The 27,101-nt window shown below is 50.8% G+C and overlaps 2 protein-coding genes and 1 long non-coding RNA gene across 5 annotated transcripts; 1 reads left to right on the forward strand and 2 right to left on the reverse strand.

Annotated features, from left to right (window-relative positions):
• Nucleotides 1-974: 974 nt before the first annotated feature.
• On the reverse strand, nucleotides 975-8,847 carry FHL3 (four and a half LIM domains 3). Of its 3 annotated transcripts, none has more exons than XM_068537888.1 (6): nucleotides 8,764-8,847; nucleotides 3,480-3,653; nucleotides 3,217-3,391; nucleotides 2,187-2,356; nucleotides 1,879-2,065; nucleotides 975-1,752 (listed from the first exon to the last, which is right to left on the reverse strand). In XM_068537888.1, exons 2-6 carry the CDS (start codon nucleotides 3,633-3,635, stop codon nucleotides 1,598-1,600), a joined length of 843 nt encoding a protein of 280 aa, XP_068393989.1. In that variant the 5' UTR covers nucleotides 3,636-3,653; nucleotides 8,764-8,847; the 3' UTR covers nucleotides 975-1,597. The 3 variants fall into 3 exon arrangements, with proteins under 3 accessions (XP_068393989.1, XP_068393988.1, XP_068393987.1); XM_068537887.1 differs by lacking the exon at nucleotides 8,764-8,847 and adding an exon at nucleotides 8,389-8,533; XM_068537886.1 differs by lacking the exon at nucleotides 8,764-8,847 and adding an exon at nucleotides 8,289-8,533.
• Nucleotides 8,848-13,338: 4,491 nt separating this feature from the next.
• Nucleotides 13,339-14,331, reverse strand: LOC137762123 (uncharacterized). The gene is made up of 2 exons (XR_011073497.1): nucleotides 13,908-14,331; nucleotides 13,339-13,600 (listed from the first exon to the last, which is right to left on the reverse strand). It is a non-coding gene; the product is annotated as an uncharacterized lncRNA (long non-coding RNA).
• On the forward strand, nucleotides 14,097-25,634 carry UTP11 (UTP11 small subunit processome component). Its single transcript, XM_068539559.1, has 8 exons — nucleotides 14,097-14,238; nucleotides 18,719-18,780; nucleotides 20,004-20,106; nucleotides 20,611-20,724; nucleotides 21,227-21,320; nucleotides 21,417-21,547; nucleotides 23,518-23,628; nucleotides 24,354-25,634. Exons 1-8 carry the CDS (start codon nucleotides 14,176-14,178, stop codon nucleotides 24,435-24,437), a joined length of 762 nt encoding a protein of 253 aa, XP_068395660.1. The 5' UTR covers nucleotides 14,097-14,175; the 3' UTR covers nucleotides 24,438-25,634.
• Nucleotides 25,635-27,101: the final 1,467 nt, after the last annotated feature.

Raw genomic sequence — 27,101 nt, forward strand, 5'->3', positions numbered from 1 at the left:
GGGAGGCAGTGTGGATCTACCTATGTGACTTTGGGGAACTAACAAGTGGAGTCTCCACCTCCGTGAAATGGAAAAATGCCCGCCCCATAGGATTTCTGGGAAGATTTCTTTTGAGATACATATAATCACGCGGTTCTGCCGGACCGCAGGGCCCCTCCCCCACAGGGCGCCGAGGGTCCGCCCGCCCGGCGCGCGGGCCCCCACCCGGGAAGGCTGCTGGCGGTACGTGAGCGCCTCAGCCTGCGCCGCAGCCAGTGCGCAAGAACCGGGCTCCGACGGTCTGGACCGCGGAGCCCAGACCGCAGGCCGCCGAGAGCGCAGGGGCAGGGGCGTCGGACGCCGGGAGAGGGGAGCAGCGCTCCGCCCCATCTCCCCATTTTGGGGGATAGCCCCCCTCGCTCATTCCCGCCCCCGCCCTTGAATCACGGGGAGGCGGGGCCATGACCCATTCATGCCGGGAATCGGATCCAGATGTTCCCGCGGCGCGTGCAGCTGCATCCTTGCCTTTTTTGGCAAAAAACGTGCGGCCGCGAGCGGATCCCGGGCCGCCTCCGCTAATCCTCGGGAAGAGGGGGAAGGGGGCTGAGGGTCTGGGCCCAGATTGGGGATCCGCACCTGGTGCTCGGCGGGGTTTGGGGAGGGATGGTAAGGGAGGGGGGCGATTTGTACTCGACGGAGAACCCAACGCCGTCGGCCCGCCCTGCTCCCGTCCGGAACCTCCCCCAAACCCCTCCCTTCCCCACTCGGAGGAAAAAGCCCTTTGCCAGCAGGGGGGGAAGCCAGCTAAGCCTGAGAGGGACAGTAGCGGCCGCGGGGATCCCCTTTCTCGGGAGAGATTTCCCACCCCGCCTGGCAGCTTCCTCCTCTGCCCTGCATGGAGGAGGTCGAGGTCGGGAAGAGCCTCCGAGTCCCGTGGTGTGCGAAGGAATCTTCCCTGCCCCTCCACCCCCAGACAAACACACAGAGGCCTTCGCTTCCTCATACTGCTTTATTGCAGAATCTGAAAGGGGGGTGAGCCAAACCCACCCCTCTGTCCATCTCTGGGCAAAATGGAGCTGAAATGAAATGAAACGAGAAAACACTCGACAACAAGGGCTGGGCAAAACCCTGTACCCTAGGACCCCCTAACCAGTGAACCCCTGATGTGCTGCCCAGACAGCCCCATCCCTGGGAATAGCGGTGGGATGGGGGTGGGGAGTGTTAAGCCTGAGTATAGTCCACTTCTGAGGACTTCTCAGGCACCCATAGGAGACCTAAAGTCTTCAGGGGAGAAGTCTAGATTGAAGGGGGCTGGGGTCCCAGAGCCCTGATTTAGGGAGAGGGCTTCGTCTGGGAAGCCGGACCATAGGGGAGAGGACTGAGTTCTGGAGTTCAGGCTTGGGGAGGGGATTTGAATGATGGAGCCTCCGTAAGAGCCCAAGTTTGGGGGCCCTGGGTCAAGAAGTACCAGATTGGGGATGTTGGAGTGGGGAGGCTGAATCCTGGAGCCCAGGGGTAGCCCCAGTTTGGGGAGGGGCTGGGTCCCAGAGGTGGTTTGGAAAAGGAGCCTTAGTCCTGGAGCCCTGGTTTGGGAGGGCCTGGGCCCAGGAGCCCTGGCTCAGGGCCCCGCCTGGCTGCAGCCCTGGCACAGCACTTGGTCTCCGTCCGGCACGAAGCCCTGGCCCACCAGGGAGGTGGAGCATCGGGCACAGGAGAAGCAGCTGTGGTGCCAGTGGCGGTCTTCAAAGGACACATACTTGCCTTCACCGAGTCCTGGAGGGAGGCTGGAGGTTAGCTCTGCGATCTGGAGGGCAGTCCTGTCCCTCGGCCTCACCCAGTACCAGGTCCCATTCCCTTGCCTACACTCTACCCACTCTGTCCTTTGACCCTTTGTCCCACCTGTGATGGGGCGCTTGCAGCTGCTGCACTTGGGTGCAAAGAGTTCTCCAAAACAGGCCACACAGTAGGGGTCGTCATCTCGGGAGGTGAACTGCTGCCCTGCCAGGGGCGTCTGGCAGCCGGTGCAGACCAGGCATTCCCGATGCCAGGGCTGGTCACGGTATGTCACGCCACCCTGCGTCAGTGTCTGTGGGGTGGCGTCTGTCAGCAGGGGGCGTGGGGATTCCTACCCCACGACAGAGCCTTGCTCACCCCACCCCTGTGTGCCGTGGAGCTCGGCACCCCCGCCCCGCCGGCCCAGCCCCCACCTTGCTGCAGCGGGCGCAGCGAGGAGCAAACTTGTTCTCATAGCAGGGCACGCAGTAGTGAGCACCCTTGTCGGGCACAAAGGAACGGGAGCCCAGCGGCTGCTCACAGCTGCTGCACAGGAAGCAGTGCTCATGCCATGTCTGGCCTCCGTACTCCAGCTTCCGGGATCCTGTGGGGAACAGGGGTCCCACTCAGAGGCTGAGTCCCGAGCTCCTGAGTGCCACCCTCTGCCGCCCCCCCGAGGAGGGTCCCCGCTGCTCCCACAGCAGGGTGGTGTCCATGCATTTGCAGCAGGATCCCCACCGCATATACTGCACATGCTAACCACCTCCCCCCAACACTGGATATGCTGGCTAAGCACGTGCTAGGCCCCCATGAACTAGACCTGAGGGTTTGGCATAGGTGAAGTCCCCACGTGTACCAGAATATGACGATCTCAGCATACGCCGGGCCTCCAGGTCACAGGCACGATGACTCAGTATATGCTAAGCGCTTATATACCAGATGTGATAGTGTGAGCACACACACAAAGACCCCATATACGAGGCAAGCAAGTCCCTGCCCACACAGAGTTCTGCCCCGGACGTGATAGATTCAGAACATAATAAGCCCCGGCATATCCTAATCATGCCAATATCCACGTGTTCTAAATCCTCACATTCTATTAGCCATGCAGGTTGCCATATGTGTTAAGCCCTTTATTTATAGGTCTTTGCACACACCAAGCCCCAATGCAACAAACACTGACAGTCTCAGCACACTCGTAGCTCCTATGTGTGCCAAACATGCTAAGCCCCCAGGTGTGTATCATGCGTTGTCAGTCCCTGTGCGTGCTAAGCTCCCAAGAGCAAATAAGCACGACAGATCCTGCACACAGTAAATTTCCAGGAACGTGCTGCGTGTGCAGGTCTTTACCAAGCCTCCATGTTGTATCAGACAGGCATGCCAGTCCCTTACAAGAACCCTACACAGATGCCAGGCATGCCAGTCCCACGCACAACGAGCCCCTGGGAGCCCCCGGGAACATACCGGGCATGACAGTCTCCCCGCAGGCGGAGCACTGTGAGGAGAAGGCACTGCAGTAGCAGTCGTTACAGAGCAGCTCGCTGTCCTGGCAGGTGAAGGGCTCGTCGGCCAGGGAGCGCTGGCAGCGGCAGCAGCGGAAGCAACCCTCATGGAAGTGGCGGTCTTCGTAGAACAGCTCCTGTGTGGAGCACAGCAGGGGCACTGGCACCTTCGCCCCCTCCTGCCAGCCTCCACCCACTCCCTGCCCTGTGTGGTCCAGTCCTTACCCTCGAGTCGTGCCCGATAAGCTGCTGGCACTCGGCGCACGTGTTGGCGAAGGTGTTGTCATAGCAGGGCACACAGTAGGGTCCGTTGTCTGTCTGGATGTATTTGCGCCCGTACAGGGACTCGCTGCATTTTGCACAGTCAAAGGCCTCGCTCATGATGGCTGTGAGTGAGCCCTGTTAGGGACACAAGGTGGGGCAGGGGTCACCCAGAGGGGCTGTGGCTTAGCCCATTGCATTTAAAAAAGAGCAAGCACTAGGCATAGGAAATGCCAGGTCAGAGCAGGTGGTGATGGGGAATGGGTGTTTCTGGGAACACAAAGAGTCCTGCATGTTTATTTCTGTATTTAACGTTGGGGATGAGAGGGGGTCAGGAAAAAACCAGGAAGCAGAAGTTCTTTTCTTATCTTGGCCCTGGCAGAACTGGGGGGAGGGGGCTTTTCCTGGGTCAGTGACTCATTTCCTGCCCCTGCATTTAGCCTGAGTTTAGCTTCCACTGTCCCTACTGTCCCCAAGGGGGTAAGAGCAAGGACACGGAGCCACCCCACCCTATCCCATATGAACAGCGCTCTCACCCTCTGACTCCCAGGAAGGGACCCTAGGGGTGTACCCAGAGCTCTGGAGTGGGGAGCTTAGGGATGAGAATGGGGCTGTTCGCACCCCACCCCCCAAACCCCAACCAGGAAACAGCTGAATGTAAGAAGGATGCTGGGCCAGTGAATGGTGGAGGTGGAGGAGGCTGATGGGAGAAATCACATTGGGCCTCCCCTCCCAGGAGAATCCAGCAACAAGGACTTCAGAGGCTCAGCCTAGGTTTAAGCAGGAAGGAAATCCTGCAAGCTGGACACAGCCAAGCTTCCCCAGCTGGACCCTCTGCCCTCACCCCCTCCACCTCCCGCTGGGTCTCTGGTCACACCAGCCTGGGCAGCCTTGGCCTGCAACATCTGCAGCAGCTGTGGCAGCACAGATGGCCAGATGTCAGGTTTTGCCAGCAACAGGGGAGGAAAAAAGGGAAATGAGATGCTTGGGGACGGAGAGGGGAACTGGACATTATGCAGTGTGCCTCCTGCTGTCTCCTGCCGGTCATCACTCCTGGCAGTGACTGGCAAAGCCCCAGAATCTTTCCAACCCCTGGGTCATTATTTCCCTCTCCCTGCCTCTGGGAGAGACAGCCTCTCCCCAGCTTTTTTAAGGGTTTGGGGCCGGGGGAGTGAAGGGCGAGAGAGTGGGAGCCACTGAAGACATTTCCTCTCCAATCAGGCCCCCCTACGGTGGAGAGTCAGGCAAGGGGGAGCCCTGAGTGCTGTTGCTGCAGACACCCAGCCCCCCACCAAACCTCAGACACTTTCCATTTTCTCAGGAACAAAGCATGTTTGTGGGATGAGGTCATCCACACAGCTGCCTCTGCAGCAGGAGCTTGGGGAGTAGGGAGGGTTAGGAAGTGGGGTTCCCAGTCCCTTCTGCTGCCCCTGATTCCAGTCTCTAGCCCCAAATTCAGAGCTCCCCACCTCCAGTCTCCTCCATCATGAAGCCTGCTCTCTGAGGACTGGGATCCCGGGGTGGGTGGAGAGGAACCACTTGGACCCTAGGAAGGGGATGTTCTCACAGCTGCAGATGAGCCCCAGGAGTACAAAGGAACCCACCAAAACACTCCTCTACATTAGACCCCAGTAACTGGCAGTCCCCAGAGCCCGGCCTGGCTCAAGCTGAAGGAAAAGCCCTCCTTTTCTCAGTCACCCCCCGCAGGAAATTCTGGCCAACAAGCATGGCTCTGGTTTGGAGTTCAGACTCCAGGCGCCAGCAGACGCCCCAAGCCTAGGGGGCCTGGCTCTTCTGAAGGGGTGGCTCACGAACCCACAGCTGCCCTTCTGTACAGTGGGAGGACACTCAGTTCATACCCCAGGCCAGGGCATGAGGTCGCCAGGAGCTGGGGTCTTCAGAGCCGGGACTTCTGGGCTGGGGGCTATGCTGGAGGGTGGAGGGTATCCCTCCACCTCAGTCCACTCCCCGCCATTCAGGCCTGGGTTTCCTCTGGCCCAACATCTGAGGGTTGCCTGGGCTGTGAGCCACTGGGCAGCGGGGGCCACACAGGCGGAGTGTGGCCATGCATCCGTCCACGAGTGCCCTGGGCCCTTCCTTCCTTCCTGGCTTGGCCCCCAACAGCTCCGTCACCTTCCCAGGTCCAAACTAGCCCTAGGTCTGCCCACTAGGAGGCAGTCACCACTCTGAGACAGGGGCACCCCAAATAGGGTATGGGCGTGGCTTCTGTTTCTTTCCCAGAATCCCCTAGTCTGTCCAGCTGGGCTCTGGTGAGGACAGAGTGAAGGGCAATATCAAGGCCCACCTGTCTCTGCCCTTTGTCTGCCCCTCCCCCCACTTTCCCTGGCAGGACTGGGGGACTAAAGGGAGCCAGGCCTGTATTCCTTCACGGCTGGTAGGGGGGTCGGGGGGAGAGCGCTCAGTCTGCCAGATGGCTCTCAGCCGCTGCCCCCAACACACACACCCACCTACACCTGACCCAGACACACACATCAGACCCCTCCCCGTGAACCTCCTGCAGCTCAAAATGGCTGCATAAATGGCCGTGGCATGTGCTGTGTAGAGGCTTGAGCTGTGAAATATAAACCTGGGTGATCTTGGGCAACTCACTTAAGCTCCCTGAGCCTGCTTCCCCATCTAATACTACCTCCTACCTCCTAGGGTTGTTGTCAGGCTTAAATGTGATGATACTTGGAAAGCACCTGGGAGATACTAAGTAGTCAGTAAATGGTAGCTCTTAGTGTTTTATTATTAGCCCCTCACTCATACGGGGGTCAGTCAACAGTTTCTCAGCCAGGCCTGGGTCAGGGGGCTCGCCTGGGACTTGACCTTGACATTCTCAGCGGGGGCCCAGGGAGAGAACAAAAAGGGAACCCCCTAGTTCTGCTGGGGGAGCTGAAGAGGCCCAGGCCATGGGGCTCACTGAGACCAGTGGGGCCAGTCTGACTCCAGTGAGCATAACTCTGAAACCCCCAACACAGGTACACAGGTGTACACACCTGCATGCTGCTTTGCCTCTCACAAAGCGCATTCCCACCCACCCACCATCTATCAGATCGCACAAAGGGCAGGCAGGATAGGGTATCATCCTCATTTTACAGCTGAGCACAGAGGCCAGGGACAGGGCAGGGGCATGCCCAAAGTCACTCAGGTATCAGAGAGCCCAGGTCCCCTGCCTCCCAGCCTGGAGTCCTTTCCTGTTTCCCTAGAAATGGTGGTGGACGGGGTGGTCAGCGTTTAAGAGCAGGGGGACAGGAGATGCTGGATGATATCACTAGTACAAGAGCCTGGCTCTTCTCCCCAGCTGCCAGCCCTGTGACTGGAAGACACCCAGAAGTGTTTCCAAGTACCCATGCCAACCGCTCAACCCTTTCGCCCCCCTCCAACCCCCACTGTCCAGGAGGACCCTGGTCAGGTCCCACAGCTGTGACTCAGGATCAGAAGAGACCCCTCCCCCAGCTTCCAGGAGTTGACAGGGGACTTGAGGGGAGAAATCAAACTCCCCCCACCCTCACCCCTGCTACTAGGCATCCACCCCAAACTCTCCACTCTCTTCCCCGCCCCCGCCATGGGGCCTGGGAGTCAGAGCGGTTTGGGAGAAGGGGGTGGGAAGCAGGATCCAGCAGCTGCTCTGGGGACAGAAGAGGAACAGTTCATTCACCCCGGGTCCCCCAGGGCTGAAGCAGCGCGTCCAAGATTTGAGTTTAAAAATAAGTTGGGGCTGTCTCAGAGAGTGTGTAGGGCTCCTTCGAGTCTTACTGTCTCATGTCTCAGGTCCTCTGCCTCATGGGGGCTCAGATGGCCCAGTGTTTCTGTTTCCCCACATCCTCCCTTCCCAATCTTTCAGGCCTGAGTCCCGCGGGGTCTGTCTTGAAAACTGTCACTGCCCCTCCATGACATCTGTCTCTTGGCGTCTAGCTCTGCTCCACTCAGCACGTCTGTGTCTGTACACTTCAGCAGCTGTCTGTATGTTTCCGTGTCTCTGTGTCTCTGACTGGCTATCTCCCCACGGCAGCCTCTGTGGATTTCTACCACTGTCTGCCCAAGTCTTGGCATCTCAAGGGTCTCTAAAGGGTGGAATGTCTTGGTCCCTACCCACCGCCCTTCTCTATCTCTTAGCATCTCTGTATGCCTGAGTGTGTCTGTCTCCAGTCTCTGGATGTCTTCCTAGGCCTCTCAGAGGCTGGTTTACCACAAGGCTAATGAAGCTTAAGCTTCGGGGCCCCTCATTTGCCCAGAACCCTCCAAGACCCTGGAAAGGGCTGACAACACGTCTGGGGTCACTGCATGCTTTTTCCTAAAATGCTCCGCTCCACAAAACCTGGGTCGGACCCTACGCCTCGGGTCTGCCTCCCGGTGACTCTACGCCCAAGTCTCTGTCCTTGTTTCGGGTATCTCCGCAGCCTCCTTGTCTAAGCTCGCCGCTCCTGTCTTGTCTCGGTCTCTTGCTCCACCGGGCGTTCTGGAAGCCGGTTTCTCGAACCCTCCCGGTCTCTCTCGACTCTCGCTTTTCCATTTCAAACTTGGCCCCCTGCCCCACCTAACTGGCGTTGCAGCGCCCGGAGCGGTACGGTTCCGGGAGCGCCCCCCGGGGCTCGGCGCCCGCGCGCCACCGGCTCCTAGCGTGTTCCCTGCGCCCGCGACCGGACCCAAGCGGGGGCAGGGGGCGGGGGCCGCGGCTGCCCTTAACCCCCGGCTGGCCGCCTCTCCTTTCCCGCCAGAGGGCGGGGGCCGGGAGCCGGGATGGGGAGCCGGGCTCGGCGGGGAGCTCACCTCGAGGCAGGCGGCTGGAGCGGGGCGCGGCGCTCGCGTGGGGCGGGAGAGGGGGTGGTGGTGGCGGGCAGCCGGGGCCGCGTCCCTCGGCGCCTCCTACCTGCGGGCCGGGCCGAGCGGGACCGAGCAAGCTGCCGGCGAGGCTGCCGGCGGCGCACGGACTGTGTGGGCGAGTGGGAGCGCGGCCCCAAGCCCTCCCCGAGGAAGTGAGCGCGGGGGCCCGGGGCCCGCCCCGCCCGGACCCCGCCCCCGGCCTCCCCTGCCCGCGGGGTGCGGACCCCGCCCCCGGCCCTCGTCCCGGAGGCTGGGGGCCAGACCCCGCCCCCACCTCCCTTTTAGGCTGGAGCCTGCCCCAGCCCCCTGGGCCCGCCGGGCCTAACCTGGCTCTACCAACCTTCCTGGGCGGCCAGGACCCCGCCCCTGTCCCCTCCCTGCAGCTTTTGCTGTCCTCCTTCTCTTTCCCCACTCTCCTTACCTCCCCCCACCTCGGTCCCCAGCGGCTAGCTGTATTCAGTCTCAGGCAAGGGATACAGGAGGCAGCCGACCAAGGTCCATTTGGGGACCGAGAGAGTCCTCATGCCCTTTTCGTGTCCCCGCCCCCTCGCAGTTTACCCCCAGGGATCACACTCAGCCCTAATTTGTAAAAGAGGACTTATTCCAGCCTGGAGGAGGGGGTGGTTTTGACCCTGCTGTCGCGGCCCTGTCAGTGGGAACGAAGGTGTTCTCTGCAAACAAGGAGTGAAGTTTAAGGACCCCCTCTATAGGGCCTTGACCTTCAAAGGGCTTTATTCCACAACTCTGAGTGGTGAAAACAGAAGTAACCACCTTTTCACCTCCAGCTGCATCGTGGGACAGAGAAATCCTCCCTTGGTCTCCACAGTGCCCAGGAACAGTTTTGACCTTTGAGGCCTTAGGGGAGACCCTAATCCTTGGCCCCATGATTTTTGAGCTTCTCAGGAAGGGGTGTGAGGGGTGTGCAAGGATGGGGCGCTGCAGGGGCGGTGGAGGGAAGTCCTCCTCCCCGACCTCTACAGTTTCCAACCTTCTGGCTTCCTCCCTGTGCCCTGCCCGGGCGGGAGGACTGGAGTCTGCCAGGGACACAAGGCCCCTCCAGGTCCTTGAGGCCGCCCCCCCCCACCCTGGGATCCTCAGGCTTGTCACTAGGAATAAATAGCCTCGATCTGGAAGGGTGGGGGAGGGAGGAGGCGGCTCTGCTGTGCTGTTAGCAAAACAAGAGACAGCAAACCAACCCTGGAAATACCCTCCTCAGAGTCTAGAGTAGAGATTCAGGCGCCCACAGAGGCTCTCCCATCCCACAGGCTGGGTCCTGCCAAGCTCTCAGAGCAGAGACTCATTCCCTCCCAGGCTGGGGCTGCTGAGTACCCTCCTCTCCCACTTCTGAATCACACGCCTACCTTCCTGGGTCCCAAGTCACACTTGAGGCCAGGTTTCCTTTCAAAATTAACTAATTCCTTATTGTTGTTTTTCCTGATGCCTAAACTGTAAGTGCCATGAGGGCAGGGACTGCGTACTTCTGGTTCACCACTGCATTCTCAGTACCTACTCCAATGTCTGGCACGTAAAAAATATCTGATGAATGAATGAGTGATGGACACTGCTTCCATTTGGACTCCCACACCCCAGATTGGACCACAGGCACATGCTATCTGGAGCCCAGGGAGGGCGCAGCCAGCCCATGGGTGGGCCTTGCTCTGGAATTTGCCTTGCAGGTGTAGGAGACTCCTAGTCCAGGGGAGTGCAGGGAAGACTGCCTGGCTGGAGGAGATGGCAAGAAGGGGTTTGCTCTGGGGTGAGGGGAGGGCAAAGGTGAGCATCCTTCAGAAAGGGAGGAGTTATGAGTGAGTAAGGAAGGTGCTGGATCAAAGGTAGGGTTGGGGGTGGGGTCTCTTTTTTTTTTTTTTAACTGAAGTACAGTTGATTTACAATGTTGTGTTAATTCTGCTGTACAGCAAAGTGATTTGGGGTCTCTGGTTTTACTCATGGCTTGAATCTCCGATGAGCAGCCTGAATAAGAGCCAATATTTCCTGAGTTCTTACTTTGCACCAGTCCCTGCCTAAGCACTTTACATATATTAATGCACTTGATTTCCAACAACTTTGTGAAATATGTATTTTTATCCTTGATTTAAGGATGAGAACATGGAGGCACAGAGAGAGTAAGTAACCTGCCAAGGGTGACACAGCTAACAGTAGAAAAGCCTGGATTCAAATCCAGACAGTCAAATGTCAAAGCTCCTTATGCCAAAAAAAGAGCTTAATCATTAGGCTCTATCGCCTCTGTAGTCATTTAACCTCTTGAAGCCTCAGTCTGTCATCTGTTCAGAGTGGGGGACTCCCTGTATCACAGCATTCTTGTGAGGATTGGATGAAAGCACACAGTAGGTATTCAACATGTGGGACACTCCCTCCACTCCAACACTCTCTTTCCTGGTCAAGTGTTAAGATTCTGCTTCTTGGACTTGGAGTCTGGAGGCCCAGAAAAGTTAGGAGACTTTTGACTTGGCCCAGCCTGAGAGAGGGAGACTGGTGTAGGGCAGGTGCTGTATCCTTTCCCCTCCCCATTTCCAGCTCCCCAGTAGGCTCACATTTCCCTGCATGCTCTAATTTCCGTTGACCCAGGTGGACGTGCCCCAGGGAGGTCTAGGGATCAGCCTCATGCACTCCCTGTTCCTGTCCCCCATCAGTCCTCCCCACCTCCCAGGGAACAGGTGTGTCTGACGGGGGCTGGAAGCAGAGCCTGAGCGCTGGCTGATTGGCCTTGGGTGAGTGGGATCTGGTTGTCCCTTCCCTCACCCTGGAGGCCCCGCGCCCCCACCCTTCCTTATCTTGTTCAGGGTCTCCCAGCTGTTCTCTCACCTTGGAAGGGTTTACAAAAGGAGGCCCTGGGTGACTGACGACTGGCAAGACTCTCATGGTTTCCTCTGGGTGCTGAATCACTCTCTGATGCTTGTAACCACAAGCTCTCCTCCCCCCAGTGAGAAAACTCCCTTCCTTCTCTGGTGTATTGCTCACTCTTGCCCGTTGGGCTGCCTACAGCCCGTGCAGGCCTCCTAGCTGAGCAGACACCCTCTTTCAGATTGCCCAGAAAGACTTGCCTAGTGACCCCAAGCCTGGCAATGGGTCTGTGGGTGCAGAGGGTAAAATGAGTGACTGCTACAGAGCATGGGGGAGGAAGAGTAGAGGGAGAACTAACCTATGCTTAAATGCCAACTACACGCAGGGCACCGTGCTAAGTGGCAGTCATTACTTCCTTCAGTTCTTACAAAAGCCACATGAGGTGGTTATTATTACTATCACTATTTTACGGAGTAGTACACGGGGCTCAGAGAGTTTGACAAGGTGGCCCTAAATCACAAGCTGATAGGTGGTGGATGTGCAATTCAAATCTGGGGCTGACTTGAAGGCCCACCCCCACTTCCAGTGTGCAGAGCTGCCTTCTCCTGGGTATCCCTGCCACTCAATGCCTTCTTCAGGGGAAGTGGCAGGAGCTACTAGGGCTGCCACTTGGTCACTCTGCCTGATGGCTGGGCTTCTTAATTGAGATGAGGCTGGAAAGGTGGGCATGGGCCAGATCATGAAGGGCCTTGTCTTTCAATGGTTAAGTAACAAATAAGATGGAATTTTGCTAATGCATGTGGCCTTAGTTGGGCAAGCCTCAGACTCAGAGGCAGGAAAAAACTTTTCACATAGCAGATCTCAGCTACTTTCAGCTTTTACACGCCCACTGGCCTACTGGATTCACACCTCTAGGGACTGAGGAGAGGATTTCTCCAGAGCTCCTCAGCTGGAGAGATGAGCACTGTCATGAGAAATGGGTGCAGTTACAGAACTTGCTGAAGTTTAGTTTCACGTGGTGGAAAAGAAGCCAAATGCCTCTGGAATGTTCTGCTGTGCTCAACCCTTTCTCAATCCTTACAGGTAGGTTTAGTAGTAATACTAATAATAACAATAATAGCTCTAATTGATCGTGAACTTGCAGATGGGTGAACACAGTATTAAGGACTTTAAACATATTATTTCATTTAATCCTCACAACAATCCTGTAGGTATAGTATTATTACTTCCATTTTACACATGCGAGACTAAGGTTCAGTGAAGCTAACTTTGTCTTGGCTGGTAACAGTTAGGATTAGAACACACCTCCATGGTTTACGGTCCTAATCATTACATTGTACTGCCTCTGACACTCATTCTGTCAGCCACACCTTGAGGGTGTGAGGGACTTAGAACTTTACAACTAATGCCATGATATAACTCCTCAGTTCAACTATGAGCCCCTTGACGGCCCTATGAGGAGAGCAGTGCGTGCTGTTATTATCCTTGTTTTATGGATGAGAGAAATGATGCTCATTAAAGCCAAGTAACTGTGTGCATGTGCGATTGGGGCAAATTCTGGACCAAAAGATACAAAAAGACCAAAAAAAACCCAACTGCCACTTCTGAAGAGCCAGGAGCAAAAAACGGGTGCCGGAAGCAAAAGCAGGGTACTGCGCATGGCCCCTGCACTCAACACCACAAAGGCATGGGCAGAACACACCTAAGCCACCCCTCTCGCCTGACCCCTGGACACACCCCTACCCTCACCCCATATAAGGAACCAGCTTGCCACGCCCACCGTTCCGGGAGCAAGCAAGGGAACCTGTTACTTGTTTTTGCTCCCTCCTGCAGCTGCAGGGGCCCCAATGAAGCCTTGTCTGAATTTCTTATCTGGCCTCTAGCCAATTTCTATTGACTGGGGAAGGCCAGGAATCCTGGTCCGTATCAAAGCGACCTGTCAGAAGTCACACAGCCAGTACATGGCAGAGCCAGACATGGTTTTAAGGATGCTTGTCTCTCTATAGAGTGCCCTTTCCGGTGCACCAGAAAACTCACAGGGCCCCTAGCTTTTTTTTTTTTTTTTAATTATCATTATTGGAGTACAGTTGCTTTACAATATTGTGTTACTTTCTGCTATACAGCAAGGTGAATTAGCTATACATATACATATATCCCCCCCTTTTTTTTTAAAGCTTGATGGTATTCACATAGCTTAATTTGTGTCATGCTTTATTTATTTATTTATTTAATTTATTTATGACTGTGTTGGGTCTTCGTTTCTGTGCGAGGGCTTTCTCTAGTTGTGGCAAGCGGGGGCCACTCTTCATCGCGGTGCGCGTACCTCTCACTATCACGTCTTCTCTTGTTGCGCAGCACAGGCTCCAGACGCGCAGGCTCAGTTAACTGTGGCTCACGGGCCCAGCTGCTCCGCGGCATGTGGGATCTTCCCAGACCAGGGCTCGAACCCGTGTCCCCTGCATTGGCAGGCAGATTCTCAACCACTGCGCCACCAGGGAAGCCCTATCCCCTCTTTTTTGAATTTCCTTCCCATTTAGGTCACCACAGAGCATTGAGTAGAGTTTCCTGTGCTATAGTCAGTTCTAAAATAGTTACCTATCTTATACCTAGCAGTGTATACAAATACACCGCATAAACACGGCAAACGGAGCAGAGCTGTAGTTGACTGCACATGCGCACACTCCAGGCCCAGCTCAGCCCAAGGGCAGTGCCAGCCACGGTGCTCCCAGGTGCCAACGGAGCGGATCACGAAGGCGAACTCACCGTACACGTGGACAGGCTCTGGCGAATAAGAACTGGCTGTTGTAGAGTCACGAGGCTAGATCTAGAGAACTACACTTCCCAGAAGCAGCCTGGGGTAGACGCCTTTCGCTAGATGACGTACTTCCGGAAAAGCAGGCGCTGGATAGGCTGCAGAAAGGAAGGGGGCGGTTCTAAACCTCTGGCGGCTCGGCCTATATCCGGTAGGGTCCGTGGACGAGGCGGTGCGGAATCGGCGTTGTCTACTGAGCTTTTCCAGGACTGAGGCGACATGGCGGCGGCTTTCCGGAAAGCGGCTAAGTCGCGGCAGCGGGAACACCGAGAGCGAAGCCAGGTAGGACCGCACAGGCCTCACGAACTCTGGCCGGTGGCCCCATGTGCTATTCTCGCCCCGGCCCTACTCACCCACCCAGCTGCGGGTCCTGGCCTTTTCTGTGCGGAGATGTTGCTTGTAAATACATGCAAATATATGCTGACGACGCAGGCGTGGCTGGGGCGGACCCTCGCGGTTCGGGGAGGAGGGGGTGGTCGTTCTCGCTAGGAGAGCACAGCTGTCCCTATTCCTGGGAGATAATCAAAGCTATCTTGCAAGGTTTCATTGAAGTAGTTAAATGAGATACTGTGTGTAAAGTGCTTGATCCTCTCTGGGGAAGTTGAGGTCAAAGTTCACACAGCCAATAAGTGTCCCCGCTGGAACTGGAATCCACATCTAAAGATGCTCAGCTCTGTCCGCTGCGTATGTGGGCTGATCCCGAAGAGATTGGTGTTAATTAATGTGCTATCATCATCATGCCTGGGCTTTGAGGTCCATGAAGATCTGCCACGTACGCTTTTTGTTTATGTCTCACCATGTAATGTTGGTGTTTTCCAACCCCATTATACAGATGAGGAAACTGAGGTCCAAAGAACAGAATTGACTTGCCCAGTCACAAACACCAAATTCAGACCGAATGAACAATTGCAGGACTTCTGTGGAGGGTGTGTCTGTGTGGAGAGGTTGAGTGGAAATTCATTTAATATATGCAGAGTCAATTTATTCTTCTGTTCTCAGGAATCACACAATATCTGATCCAGAAAGGCCCTTAGGGATGTCTGGTGCAATTTCATTTTACAGATGGGGAAGAGAAAGAGAAGGATGTGTCTAAAGCTGTGTCACTGATGGATGGGATGGAACTAAGGCCTCCCAACCACAGTTCAGTCTTCCTGCTTAATAGCATTTATCAGACATTTATTGTGCACTTGCTGTATGCTCAGTGGTGTGCTGGGAGTAGTGTATTGATAATTTGCCATCTTGTTTGGACCCCTGTGTGGATCTATCTAAAAATAATAACAGCTAGAAGTGCTTGCTGTGTGCCAGAGCCAGACAAAGTGCAAAATGCTTTACCCTTATTATCTCATTTATCTCTCAAGAGTGTGTGGAAGTAGGTACCATTATTTTCTTACATTTGCAGATGGGGAAGCTGAGGCTCAGATAGGTTAAGTAATTTGCCCAAAGACATACAGCTGTAGGTGGCAATCAGCAAAGCCAGGGATCAGACCAAGTGTTTTGAATCCAGAGGGTACTAAAAGTTGAATAAAGAAGCAACTTTATAAGAGATGCATAAAAAAATGACCAATGAGAGGGGGAAAAAAAAAAGGGGGGGGAAAAAACCCAAATTAAAAAACAGGGAAGAGGAGAGATGATGAGAGAAAGCATCACAGTGAAACTTGTTGGACTTGGAAGGCAATGATAATAGCTGTCACTTTTTAAAAAAAATTTTATTTTATTTATTTATTTTTGGCTGTGTTGGGTCTTCGTTGCTGAGCGCGGGCTTTCTCTAGTTGCGGCGAGCGGGGGCTACTCTTCATCGTGTTGCGCGGGCTTCTCTTTATGGTGGCGTCTCTTGTTTCGGAGCACGGGCTCTAGGCGCACGGGCTCCAGTAGTTGTGGCTCGCGGGCTCTAGAGCGCAGGCTCAGTAGTGGCGCACGGGCTTAGTTGCTCCGCCGCACGTGGGATCTTCCCGGACCAGGGCTCGAACCCATGTCCCTTGCATTGGCAGGCGGATTCTCAACCACTGCGCCACCAGGGAAGTCCCATAACTGTCACTTTTTGAGCACTGACTGTATGCTAGGTACAGCCCAACATGCTGTACAAGGATTATCTTGTATAATCCTACAGCATTCCTGTGAGGCAGATGTTATCCTCATTTGTATCAATACAAATGAGGAATCTGATGCTTAAAGAGGTTGAATAGTGTGTCCAAAGGCACAGTTGTGGGTAGTTGATTTGGATTCATAGAGAAGACAGAGGCAAAGAGCATGACATGGCCATGTCTGAGTGGGAATAGAGGGTCTTTGTGGGAGAGGTGAGGAGGAGGCCATGCTGGAAAGGTTGGTAAACACATTGACGGGAGCACTCCCTATTTGGGTAAAGTTTGGACTTTATCTTATAGGTCCTCACTGAGGCACTGGGGGAGCTCTGGAAGATACATTGGTATGGAGGGGGTAATTACGTGAAGTATTTCAGATTCAATGCTAGGCTTCCTCCTGGCAGGTGTACATTCAAGTGGACATGACAAATTTCAAGATTTCTGCCTCACTTTGTTGCTCTTTTGACCCTTGAGTTTTCTTTCTCTATTCTCTGTCAACTTCTCTTTGTCTGCTATAATTAAAATAGTAATGATCAAGAGAGGGCTTGGGTATTATTTTAAATATTGAGTTATTTCTTGCATCACTTCAAGGATAGAGGATGAGAGAGGAGACTGTTAAAAATCCCACCCAGGGACTTCCCTGGTGACGCAATGGTTAAGAATCCACCTGCCAAGGCAGGGGACATGGGTTCGAGCCCTGGTCCGGGAAGATCCCACATGCCACGGAGCAACTAAGCCCATGTGCCACAACTACTGAGCCTGCACTCTAGAGCCCGCGAGCCACAACTACTGAGCCTGCGTGCCACAACTACTGAAGCCCGCGCACCTAGAGCCCGTGCTCCACAATAAGAGAAGCCACTGCAATGAGAAGCCCACACGCCACAACGGAGTAGCCCCTGCTCGCCGCAACTAGAGAAAGCCTGTGTGCAGCGACGAAGACCCAATGCATCCAACAAGTAAATAAAGAAATAAATAAAAAAAAATTCCACTCAAGTTATTATACAAGTTTAAACAGTAGAGAAGTTTATGTACTGCCTCAAACATCGAGAATATTCAAAGTGGAAGAGGATGCAGTGTAGGAGGGTGGGGAAGAGCAGACTGTGGCCCCAGATAGAATAGGTCTCGTTCTAGCTTTGCCACTTACTAGTTCTGTCTGTGTTCTTGGGCAAGTTCTCTAAACCTCATTCCCTTTTTGGAAAATTGGGATAACAGTAGTGCCTGCTTTATCCACTTTCCATGATTGTTTGGGGATAAATGACATTGTGTGTAATGAGCATAGCAGATTGCTTTGTAACAGTATTTCTTTTTTTTTTTTCACCTTGATAAAAATTTTATTTACTCATGTTACATACTCATCCTAACAAGAGAACAGGAATTTTTTTTACCTTCTGGGAATGTCAAAACTCCTAGATTTTACAAAGCAACGTAAAAGTACATACAAATTCTTTTATTTTAATTTAAAAAATTTTTTGGAAGTGTAGGGTCTTCATTGCTGTGCGCAGGCTTTCTCTAGTTGCAGTGCGTGAGGGCTACTCTTCGTTGTGATGCGGGGGCTTCTCATTGTGGTGGATTCTCTTGTTGCGGAGCACGGGCTCTAGGCACGTGGGCTCAGTAGTTGTGGCTCGCGGGCTCTAGAGCGCAGGCTCAGTAGTTGTGGCGCATGGGCTTAGTTGCTCTGCGGCATGTGGGATCTTCCCGGACCAGGGATCGAACTCGCGTCCCCTGAAGTGGCAGGCGGATTCTTAACCACTGTGCCACCAGGAAGTCCCCATACAAATTCTTTATAGTGATTTTCTTTTCTTTCTTTTAATTTTATATTCTCAGATTTGCCCAAAATGTAACGGTAATTCTTTTTTTTTTTTTTTTAACGGTAATTCTTAATAAATGTGGCCTATTACGATGATGTGTAGGCAAAAGCATCTAGCACTGACCTTGCCGTAGGTTAAGTGCTCAAGGAGTGGTAGCTTGTAGAAAGATAATAGCAAGATTTAATCCTTGTACCTTCATGTTATCCAAGTTCTGTATCAGAGAAAGTATTTTCTGTCATACTCTCATGCTTAGTACCGAAGTTAGAATAATAACTGCACATATGCTGGGCACCTGCTATGTGCCAGGCTGTGTGCGGGCAACTACCACTTACAGAGGCTCATTAAATCCTCAGGATAGTCGTGAGAAGTAGGTCTTATTGTTCTTATTTTATAGCTAGGAAACAGGAGCTCAGAGATGTTAAGTGAAGTGCCCAGAGTCACAGATTGTTAAGAGGTAAAGCTTGGATTTGAACCCAGTTCTTCAGACTCTAAATTTAGCTCTCTTAACCACAGTTGCTTCCCTGTTACTATGTTTTCCCTTCATAGTATTTTATAAACCCTTGGATTAAGTCTGTAGTAATTTTAGTACAACTGGCAACTGCTTTCTTAGTGCCGAGTCATTGTTGCCTTTCTCTGTCCTTAATAGGCCAAGAAGCCTACTATGGCCGTACTTGTGACCTCTCTGGCGCCTGCATGGCCTCTCATCCTTGGGCAGTGCCCAGTTGGGGGAGGGGAGGGAACAGGATAGCACATTGGCTGCCAGGACATGGATTTACTGAACGCTCCAGAGATTCTTGTTCCTGTCAGGTGTCCTGTTGATTCGGGTATGTGTTTGCTGAGGAAACTAAGCACTCTTTTTTTCCTTTTGTCTTCTAGCCCAGCTTTCGAAAACATCTGGGCCTGCTGGAGAAAAAGAAAGATTACAAACTTCGTGCAGAGTGAGTACAGTCTTTCTGGGAGCGGTGCTGCCAGAAAAGCTTACAGCCTCCCTGTACTGCAGCTGAATTGCCTGAGTGTCCAGCAGGGGATGATTTCCTGCCATTGATAAAATGGCCAAAGCTCTGGCAGCCTGTCAGATACTTTTCTGCGACCCTAAACTTCTCTCTTTGTTTAGGCAGAGCGTTATTTATTTAACTGTAGTTGCATTGAGAATTTTTTTTATTATGTTGTTCCAGATCGTTTTCTCAGAGTGGCTTTGGTTTGCTTCTGCCTTGGTGTTTGAGCTAAAAGCTGAATCTTTTTTCTCTCCCTTTTCTTGAAGTTCAAGATAGAATCTAACATTCCAGTTGTTGAGTCTCTTACATCACCATGTGTGGTGTGGAATGAAGACATGTGAAAGACGGATTCATGGGACTGAGTGTGGGTGATAATGAACTTTGAAAACATTTTATAAAACAATTATCCCTATTCTTCTTCTTCTTTAGCACTTTATTTACAAAATATTTTATAATTATTTGTTAGCCATGCATGTCAGCTGAGGTCCTTTTTATGCCCCCGGAGCAGCTGGTGATGGATTAAGTGGATTGCTCTGGGTCCCAGAGTTTTTCAGGCAAATAATAATAACTGAGTGCTGTTATTAGGCCAGGCAGTGTTCTAAGAGAGTTGCCTTTTTTACATGCATTTATTCCAGCAATCTTTGGGGATACTATTATTATCACACCCATTTCACAGATTAAATTGGGATGCAGAGTGGTTAACTAACTTATCCAAGATTACTCAGCCAGAAGTGGTGCAGTCAAGATTTGAACCCAGACAGTCTGGCTCCAGAGTCCACGATTCTAGTCACTATGCTATACTACAACGTGTAGTTTCTGAATCTTATTTGGTCACTTGGTGCCCAAGCTTGCATCATAACCCCGTCTGAGGAGTTGTAATCTGTGCTTTGTTGGGTCTCTCCTTGTAATGATGTAGATGGCAGTAAAACTTACGTGAAATGGGGACTGTGAATTTCAGGTAGAACAGTGATAGGAGAGGACCCACAAAGAGATGAGCTCAACATCTGACATTGGAGTGTGACACTGGAGTGTGGGTCGAGTGTAGTCACTCCTTTGGCTTTTTTGAGTTTCATTTTGTATGTATCATTAGATGCTTGTAAAGTTTGCTTGTTGTGTTTTTTTTTTTTTTCTTTTTTGCCATGAACCTTGTTTAACCTGCTTTTCAGTGACTACCGGAAAAAGCAAAAATACCTTAGAGCTCTCCGGAAGAAGGCTCTTGAAAAAAATCCAGATGAATTCTACTATAAAATGACTCGGGTTAAACTCCAGGTGGGTGCCTAATGGATCAGTTGGGTTTTGTTTTTCCCTGCAATGCCGTATGGCATGTGGGATCTTAGTACCCTAACCAGGGATTGAACCCATGCTCCCTGCAGTGGAAGCACAGAATCTTAACCACTGGTCTGCCAGGGCAGTCCCTCAGTTGGTGTTTTGAGCTCCAACTCAACAAGGAAAATAAGGATGAGGGAGGAGATGGATAGCTAGGATCCTGGGCTTTTTTTTAGCTCTCCTCCAGTTGGTCAGGTGCTCCTGGTCATTATGCAAGGCAAAGCTGCCCCTTCATGAGCAGCATGCGTTTGGAGTTGTCTGATGCCTGGAGCTATTCTGAGAGGGTGATTGGAGGTGCTGAATTGAATGTGTGTCTTGGGGGCCTGGTGCATTGTGTTGCTGTTGTATGTAGCCTTTGGTTGTCTTTGTTCCAGCCACGAACTATGCCAACAAGTTATTAATGATTTTAATCTAATAGGAAACGTATCTTTTAAATTTGGATTTTAGGATGGAGTTCATGTTATTAAGGAGACTAAGGAAGAAGTAACTCCAGAACAGCTGAAACTGATGAGAACTCAGGATGTCAAATATATAGAAATGAAAAGGGTTGCAGAAGCTAAGGTAACAACTAAAACTCTTTATTCTGATATGTTTTTGTTGGTTAAGAAGAGAAATAGAAATCCATTGATCTCGAGTTGTAAGTTGATTTCTTCTGGCATTTCTAATCTTAAAGTACACTTAATTATGATAATGGTTTAAAAGTATAGTCAGCATGGTGGAGTGGAAAGAGGTCAAGTTTGAGACAGACTTAGGTTTAAACTCTGGCTCTGCCATTCATTAGCCCCATGATTATGGACAAATTAGCTTCCCTGGGGCTGTTTCCACATTTCTATCTCATAGGATTGTTGTAAGGATTAAATGAGTTTTGTGTAGTGCCTAGCTAGCCCCCTGCCTGACATGTGGTTGGTGCTTGATAAATTTTAGTGGTCCTTTCTTTTAAAAGAATGAAGCAAATTCTTTGCTGGCTGGTGATAATGACGTGGAATGGTCTAAACTTGTGCAAATTCATTTCTGATACCCTAGAAGAACCCAATATAAAATGAGACCATATTCTGTATCCTAGAAAATTGAAAGACTAAAATCAGAGCTCCATCTGCTGGATTTCCAGGGGAAGCAACAGAAGAAGCATGTGTTTTTTTTTGACACCAAAAAGGAAGGTATGAAATGTTTGAAAGTTTCTGGGACAGTCTAGCATATTGGTCTGTGTTGTTTGGTGTTAGAGACAGCACCTTAAGGATTGTCTTGACTTTTAGTCGAACAGTTTGATATTGCAACTCACCTGCGAACAGCCCCAGAACTAGTCGACAGAGTCTTTAACAGACCTACGATAGAGACCTTGCAGAAGGAGAAAGTGAAAGGAGTTAACAATCAGACTCGACTTAAGGTAATTTTCTCCATTTCTCTTCAGGTCTGAGTTTACGGGAATCTAGGTTCTTTTTTTTTTTTTTCCCTACTGCATTTAAGATGATTATTTTTGAAAACTTACCAAGTTCTCTTAGAGAAGTGGAAGGAAGATTTGGTGATGGGAATGGAAGTGGAGGAGGGTTCCTTAGTTTCTAAGATTAGAGGACGTGTAGCATAGTGGTCAGGAGCTTACACTCTGGCCTTTAGGTCTGCATTTGTTTTGTTTTGTTTTTTTTTTTTTTTTTTTTTTTTGGCCATGCTGCGAGGCTTGCGGGATCTTAGTTCCCTGACCATGGATTGAACCCGGGCCCCGGCAAAGCACCGAGTCCTAACCTCTGGACCGCCAGGGGATTCCCTAGGTCTGCATTTGAATCCTACCTCTGACCCTGGGCTTTGTGCGTTCAATGTTTGTAACAGGTGCCAACAGTTTTAAAAGGCAGAGAAAGGAGGGGACACTGAAGATGAAGGGATTTGGTATACTTTGATATTAAACCTTTAACAGTGAATATGCATATCAGAAGGTCTTTCATGTTCTGCATTTGTACCCCAAATTTTGTATTGACTTGTCCTTACGGTGCTTTCCATCACTGTAACTGGGTTTGTGCAGAAGACATGCTTTTTCTCCAAGTCTTCTGGAGTCGAACTCTCACTTCTGACTGATTCATTTAAAAAAATGCTGTCAATGTGTTTCAGGCAGACAGCTGTTCTGTTTTGATTTGAATCATTTACACCGCATCAGCTTTGTTTAATTTCACAGCAGCTTCTCTAGCTCAGAGGCAGCTAAACTTGCTTTAGTAATATAAATACCCCTAATTAGTTTGATTATATTGGGTAATCCCATAAATCAACAGTCTGTGCAGTAAAGTGAAAACAAAAGCTGTCTGAAACCACTGCTGTGAGACGATGCTAGAATTGGTGAATTGTTTAAATCTGAGGCCCAGTGATAGTCCCCTCTGTGTAGCTAACACTTCCAGCCGAGGAGCCGGCTGACTGGTGTTCTAGTGATAACCCTCTTGGTCACGTAGTTGTATTTTCAGTTAGCTGTGTCGCTGACACTTCTCAGGTATCGCAGCAGTCCCGAAAGAGGTTGGTATTCCAAAGTCCTGTGTAGAATGGTTCACCGTCTTACCTTTTGAAAAGTTGGGAAGGTTTGGATTGCCCTTTTTGTCTAGTGGTGTTGTTTCTTTTGACTGTCTTGTTTAAAGCAAAATTATTTTTATTAAGAGACTGCTGGTGGGTGGCTTGCAAGGGAATTTTTAGTCTGTAACTTGGAGGGGGTGGGCAATCCACGAATGGGCTTTAGGAAGTCTATGAACACCTTCTTTCCACCTTGAAATTTTGTGTGACTGGGTATATACGTGTGTATGAATTTGTACAAATACATACGTGCATTTGTGTCAAGAAAGAATCCAAAGCTTTCATCAGTTTCTCAGAGGTCTGTGATCCCCCCACACTGAAGGACCGTTGGCCTTTGAGGGGTCATCAGCAGTGAGAATTTTCAGGTCAGCTTCCACTGACAGAGTCCTTCTGCTTTCTGAGTTCCGCGGTTCTGACGCCAGCACACTGCCCGGTGGCCCTTCTCTGCTTCTCTACTCATTGTGTAGGGTTTCCAGCACTGGTTCATTCCTTCACGTTAGGTAACCGGGACGCTCAGACAGCTCAGTGTAGTAGTGGAAAGATTCCTGGGATCTGTGAGACTCGAGGCGCAGTTCTGATTCTGCTCCAGGTGAACCTTGTGTCCACGGGCAAGTCTCCAAGGTTCCATGGAGCTCTGGAATGTGGTGTTCGTAAAATGGCCAACTTCAGAGTCTCTTGTTACGTTGATTCTAGGGTAAGGAGGGAATTGATGAAACCATTTATGCGTTTGGGCCCAAGTGGATTAAGAAACAGTTTCTTACTCATTTTTATCCTGTTAATTGTTTTACTGAAAAATGTGTGTTTCTTCTGCAGCAAATAGCGAAAGAGAGGCAAAAGCAGTATAACTGCCTGACACAGCGGATTGAGCGCGAGAAGAAATTGTTTGTTATTGCACAGAAAATTCAGACTCGCAAAGATCTTCTGGTGAGGAGAGAGAGCCTTAGGCCTTCATTTTATTTTATTTTATTTTTTTCCTTGTAAAGTTCTAAACTGAGACTGGATTTCAGCTGTGTGTAAACCAACCCCATTGAAAATGTCTGCTCCTCAGGGGCAGTGGTTTGAGCCAGTGTCTGTTACTCTGACAGTGTTGAAATGTTCCTTGATTAAGGAGGTAATGAGGGGCTTGCTTATTAGTCAGTGCTTTGGAACAGCAAAGGGTAGGATCGGGTGGCATACGAACTTTATAGCTTATGAGCAGCTATCTGTAACATTTAAACAGGTTAATAAAACAGTGCGTGTCACTCACTGGTGTTTAAAAATAGACAACATTGTGTAGTTAAATAGCAGAGCTAAGGAATATAAGATGCCCCTTTCATATTATCATTCCTCTAAATGTCAAATTTTTCAGCTTTGCAGATCATTTTGGTCTGCCTTTCTCAACTGGGGTTCCGTAAGAGAAGAAGCCCTACAAAATAATGATTTGAGTACCTTCTCGATTTTCACAAGAACTTCTGCACAGCCAGCCTCATTATAGAGGCCCAGGGGAGAACTTGACTCATTGCGTCGGGGATGCCTTAGGACAAAGGGCTTTGTCTCTCTTGAACATTGAGACGGCTGAATTAGGGGCTTTCTAGTAGGTAGTTTATTAAACTTTCTGTTTTACACAGACCTCTCCTACTGTTTACTGGTAACTTTTTACTCTTTTGTAGGATAAAACTCGGAAGGTGAAGGTGAAGAAAGAAACAGTCAACTCCCCAGCTATTTACAAATTTGAGAGTCGTCGAAAACGTTGAAGTGTTATCGATAAGCCTTGTCATTCCACGTGGAAGAGTTTATGTTTTTTTTTTTTCCAGTAACTTCAGATTCCACTGGTCTAAGTGACTTGGTTTTCCTGTTTATAACCATAATTTATTATAGATCTGACATTTGATGTGAACAGTGTTAAAGCCCCTTCCCCCGTCTAAATTGTTTGTGGGTTGTTGAATTGTTGAAATCAGTCTTTTTTTTGGCCGCTGCACGAAGCCTGCAGGATCCCAGGCCCAAGGCAGTGAAAGCACCAAGTCCCAGTCACTGGACCACCAAGGAATTCCCTGAAATCAGTCTTATTTTTATATACTTTCATTTTTTTTCATTATAAAAGTTACATAATCTTTTATATAGCAGATTTGGAAAACGAGTTCGTCTCTAATCCCAATGCTTATTCAAGAACGACAGACAACTGTTGTGTACTTAACTATGCTAGGAGGTTAGGGAAATGGAGGGGAACGACCATCAGAGCATTCTGGTTGATTTCCTCCATTTTGTAGAGGTTGGCACTGGTTTTTGTGTTTTGTAGTTGTAATTAAACACCTTTATGGCGTACTTTTTTCACTTACTATTAAATCATTAGCTCTTTTCCATTTTGTTACATCATTAAATTTTTTAAAGTAATATATGCTCATAGTAAATATTTCTAATGTTTGCATAATGTTTTAACCAGTGGATAGACTGATTTTACCCTCATTCATTCTTAATTTATTGGATATTCAGGTGGCTGCATAAGTTAGCCAGGAAGGACTTTTTTTCTTTTACACTTTACAGCTGCAGATAGAAACCCTTGGAATTAGGAACTCACAGGGGCACCTCTTCTTTATTGATGAAGCTCAGATCAGAGCAGACCTGGCTCTCTGTTCCTGCCCTCCTGGCCAGCTCTTGATTCCAAGGCTATAAATGGCTTGGTACAGGCCTTCACCCTGGAAATAGATACCCCAGCGTGTGCACGGCAGACACGTAGACCTCCCAGAGTATCACCCTTCCCTTACCTGCCCACATAGGGCTGGGAGGCCAAGGCCAGTCAGGACAGGGCTGAGTGTGCTTAGAGCAGATGTGGGAGGAGCAGGATTCTGGGAGGCTTGCTTACACCTCACCCCCTGGAGGGGGAAGAGCAACACCCTTCTGCGGGTATTTAAAAAGAAAAATTATTCAAACTTAATAAATTCCTACGACTATTATGTTCTTATACAAAGCCTGAAATGAAAGCCTGTTTCCTAAGGGTGTACTCAGTGGGATTCGGATCTGGGAGCCCCGGAAAGCAGGAGGAAGGGCCAGGGGACTAGAAGCTAGCAGCTTTTGCCTTCAGGAAGGAAGTGCTTCCCAGTCTGGGAAGGTGCTGAGCTAAGTAAATGTTGATAGTCTTATGACAGAGGCGTCTGGAGACTTGAGACCTGAGTCAGGAAAGGGACTCATCACATGGGTGTTGGACAGAGGAGCAAACAGATCAAGCAGCACTCTGTTCCTGGGACAGAAGAGCTTGCTTGATACTGCTGCTGTGGCTCCCTTGCCCCCGCTGGGGAGGAAGGTGGGAGGAGGGTGGAGGTATACCTAAATGCCTTCTGGTGAAGCACACGCCCACACAAAGGTGCACACTCTATAGGCTCTCAGGGTAGTAGATGCACAAGGCTTCATAAACACAGGTGTGTGCACGAACACACCACTAGGGTTTCATGTACGCAGATTACACAGCCACAAGTCCTCAAATGCTATGTAGGTGCACAGGCCAAGTGGAGCAGGAAGGTCCATCCTCTCTGAGTATGAAGTTCCAGGGTAGAAGTGATCAGAGCAACTCACTGCAAGGGAATAAAGCTAGGGGTCCTGAGCTGCTCTTAAACTGAAGGCTGTCTCCGAGGCCCGAGGCTTCTAAGGGAAGAGATTGGCTGGCCCTGTGTTTAACCTAAGAGGCTCCAGCCTCATGGGTCCTGAAAATAGGCCAAGGGCTTTGACGTTTTAGTGCCCATTGGAACCTCAGACTTCTGGCTCCTTGCTTGGGAAAGAGACTGTTGCTTCTTTTGGATCCACCCCTCCAGGTCCAGGGGTGCTTTGGGCTCTTGGTGGCACCCTGCTGTGGCTGTGCCAGGGGGAGTGTGGCAGCTTGCAGAGGTGGAGAACATTTTTCTTGGCAGGACACGTGTCGTTCAGGTTTGTACAATCCAAGTCTCCAAAGCAGCAGCTGCACAGGTGACATGGAAGCCCCAGGTCTCTCCAGCAGAGAACCAACCAGCCTGGCTTAGTGATGGTCCACTGCCACCTCTTAGGGCCCTTCTGATTGAAGCAGGAGACTGTTAGGCCTTACTGTATTTTTTTGAAAATTAATTTATTTTATTTATTTATTTTTGGCTGTGTTGGGTCTTTGTTGCCGAGCATGGGCTTTCTCTAGTTGCAGTGAGCGGGGGCTAATCTTCGTTGCGGTGCGCGGGCTTCTCATCGTGGTGGCTTCTCTTGTTGCGGAGCACGGGCTCTAGGCGTGTGGGCTCAGTAGTTGTGGCTCGCTAGCTCTAGAGCGCAGGCTCAGTAGTTGCGGCGCGTGGGCTTAGCTCCTCCGCGGCATGTGGGATCTTCCCGGACCAGGGCTTGAACCTGTGTTCCCTGCATTGGCAGGCAGATTCTTAGCCACTGTGCCACCAGGGAAGCCCTGTAGTTTT

Source organism: Eschrichtius robustus, chromosome 3 (genome assembly GCF_028021215.1).
Source record: "Eschrichtius robustus isolate mEscRob2 chromosome 3, mEscRob2.pri, whole genome shotgun sequence".
NCBI lineage: Eukaryota > Metazoa > Chordata > Mammalia > Artiodactyla > Eschrichtiidae > Eschrichtius > Eschrichtius robustus.

Bases quoted from the DNA above. Each gene is read 5' to 3' on its own strand.
- FHL3 (XM_068537888.1), bottom strand. From the start codon at position 3,635: ATGAGCGAGGCCTTTGACTGTGCAAAATGCAGCGAGTCCCTGTACGGG. The intron at 2,357-3,216 runs GTATGTTCCCGG...TGTTCCCCACAG, and splicing joins CGGGGAGACTGTCATGCCCG to GATCCCGGAAGCTGGAGTAC. The intron at 1,753-1,878 runs GTGGGACAAAGG...GCCTCCCTCCAG, and splicing joins CTGCAAGCGCCCCATCACAG to GACTCGGTGAAGGCAAGTAT.
- UTP11 (XM_068539559.1), top strand. From the start codon at position 14,176: ATGGCGGCGGCTTTCCGGAAAGCGGCTAAGTCGCGGCAGCGGGAACAC. The intron at 20,725-21,226 runs GTAACAACTAAA...TCTGTATCCTAG, and splicing joins AAAGGGTTGCAGAAGCTAAG to AAAATTGAAAGACTAAAATC. The intron at 21,548-23,517 runs GTAATTTTCTCC...TTTCTTCTGCAG, and splicing joins ACAATCAGACTCGACTTAAG to CAAATAGCGAAAGAGAGGCA.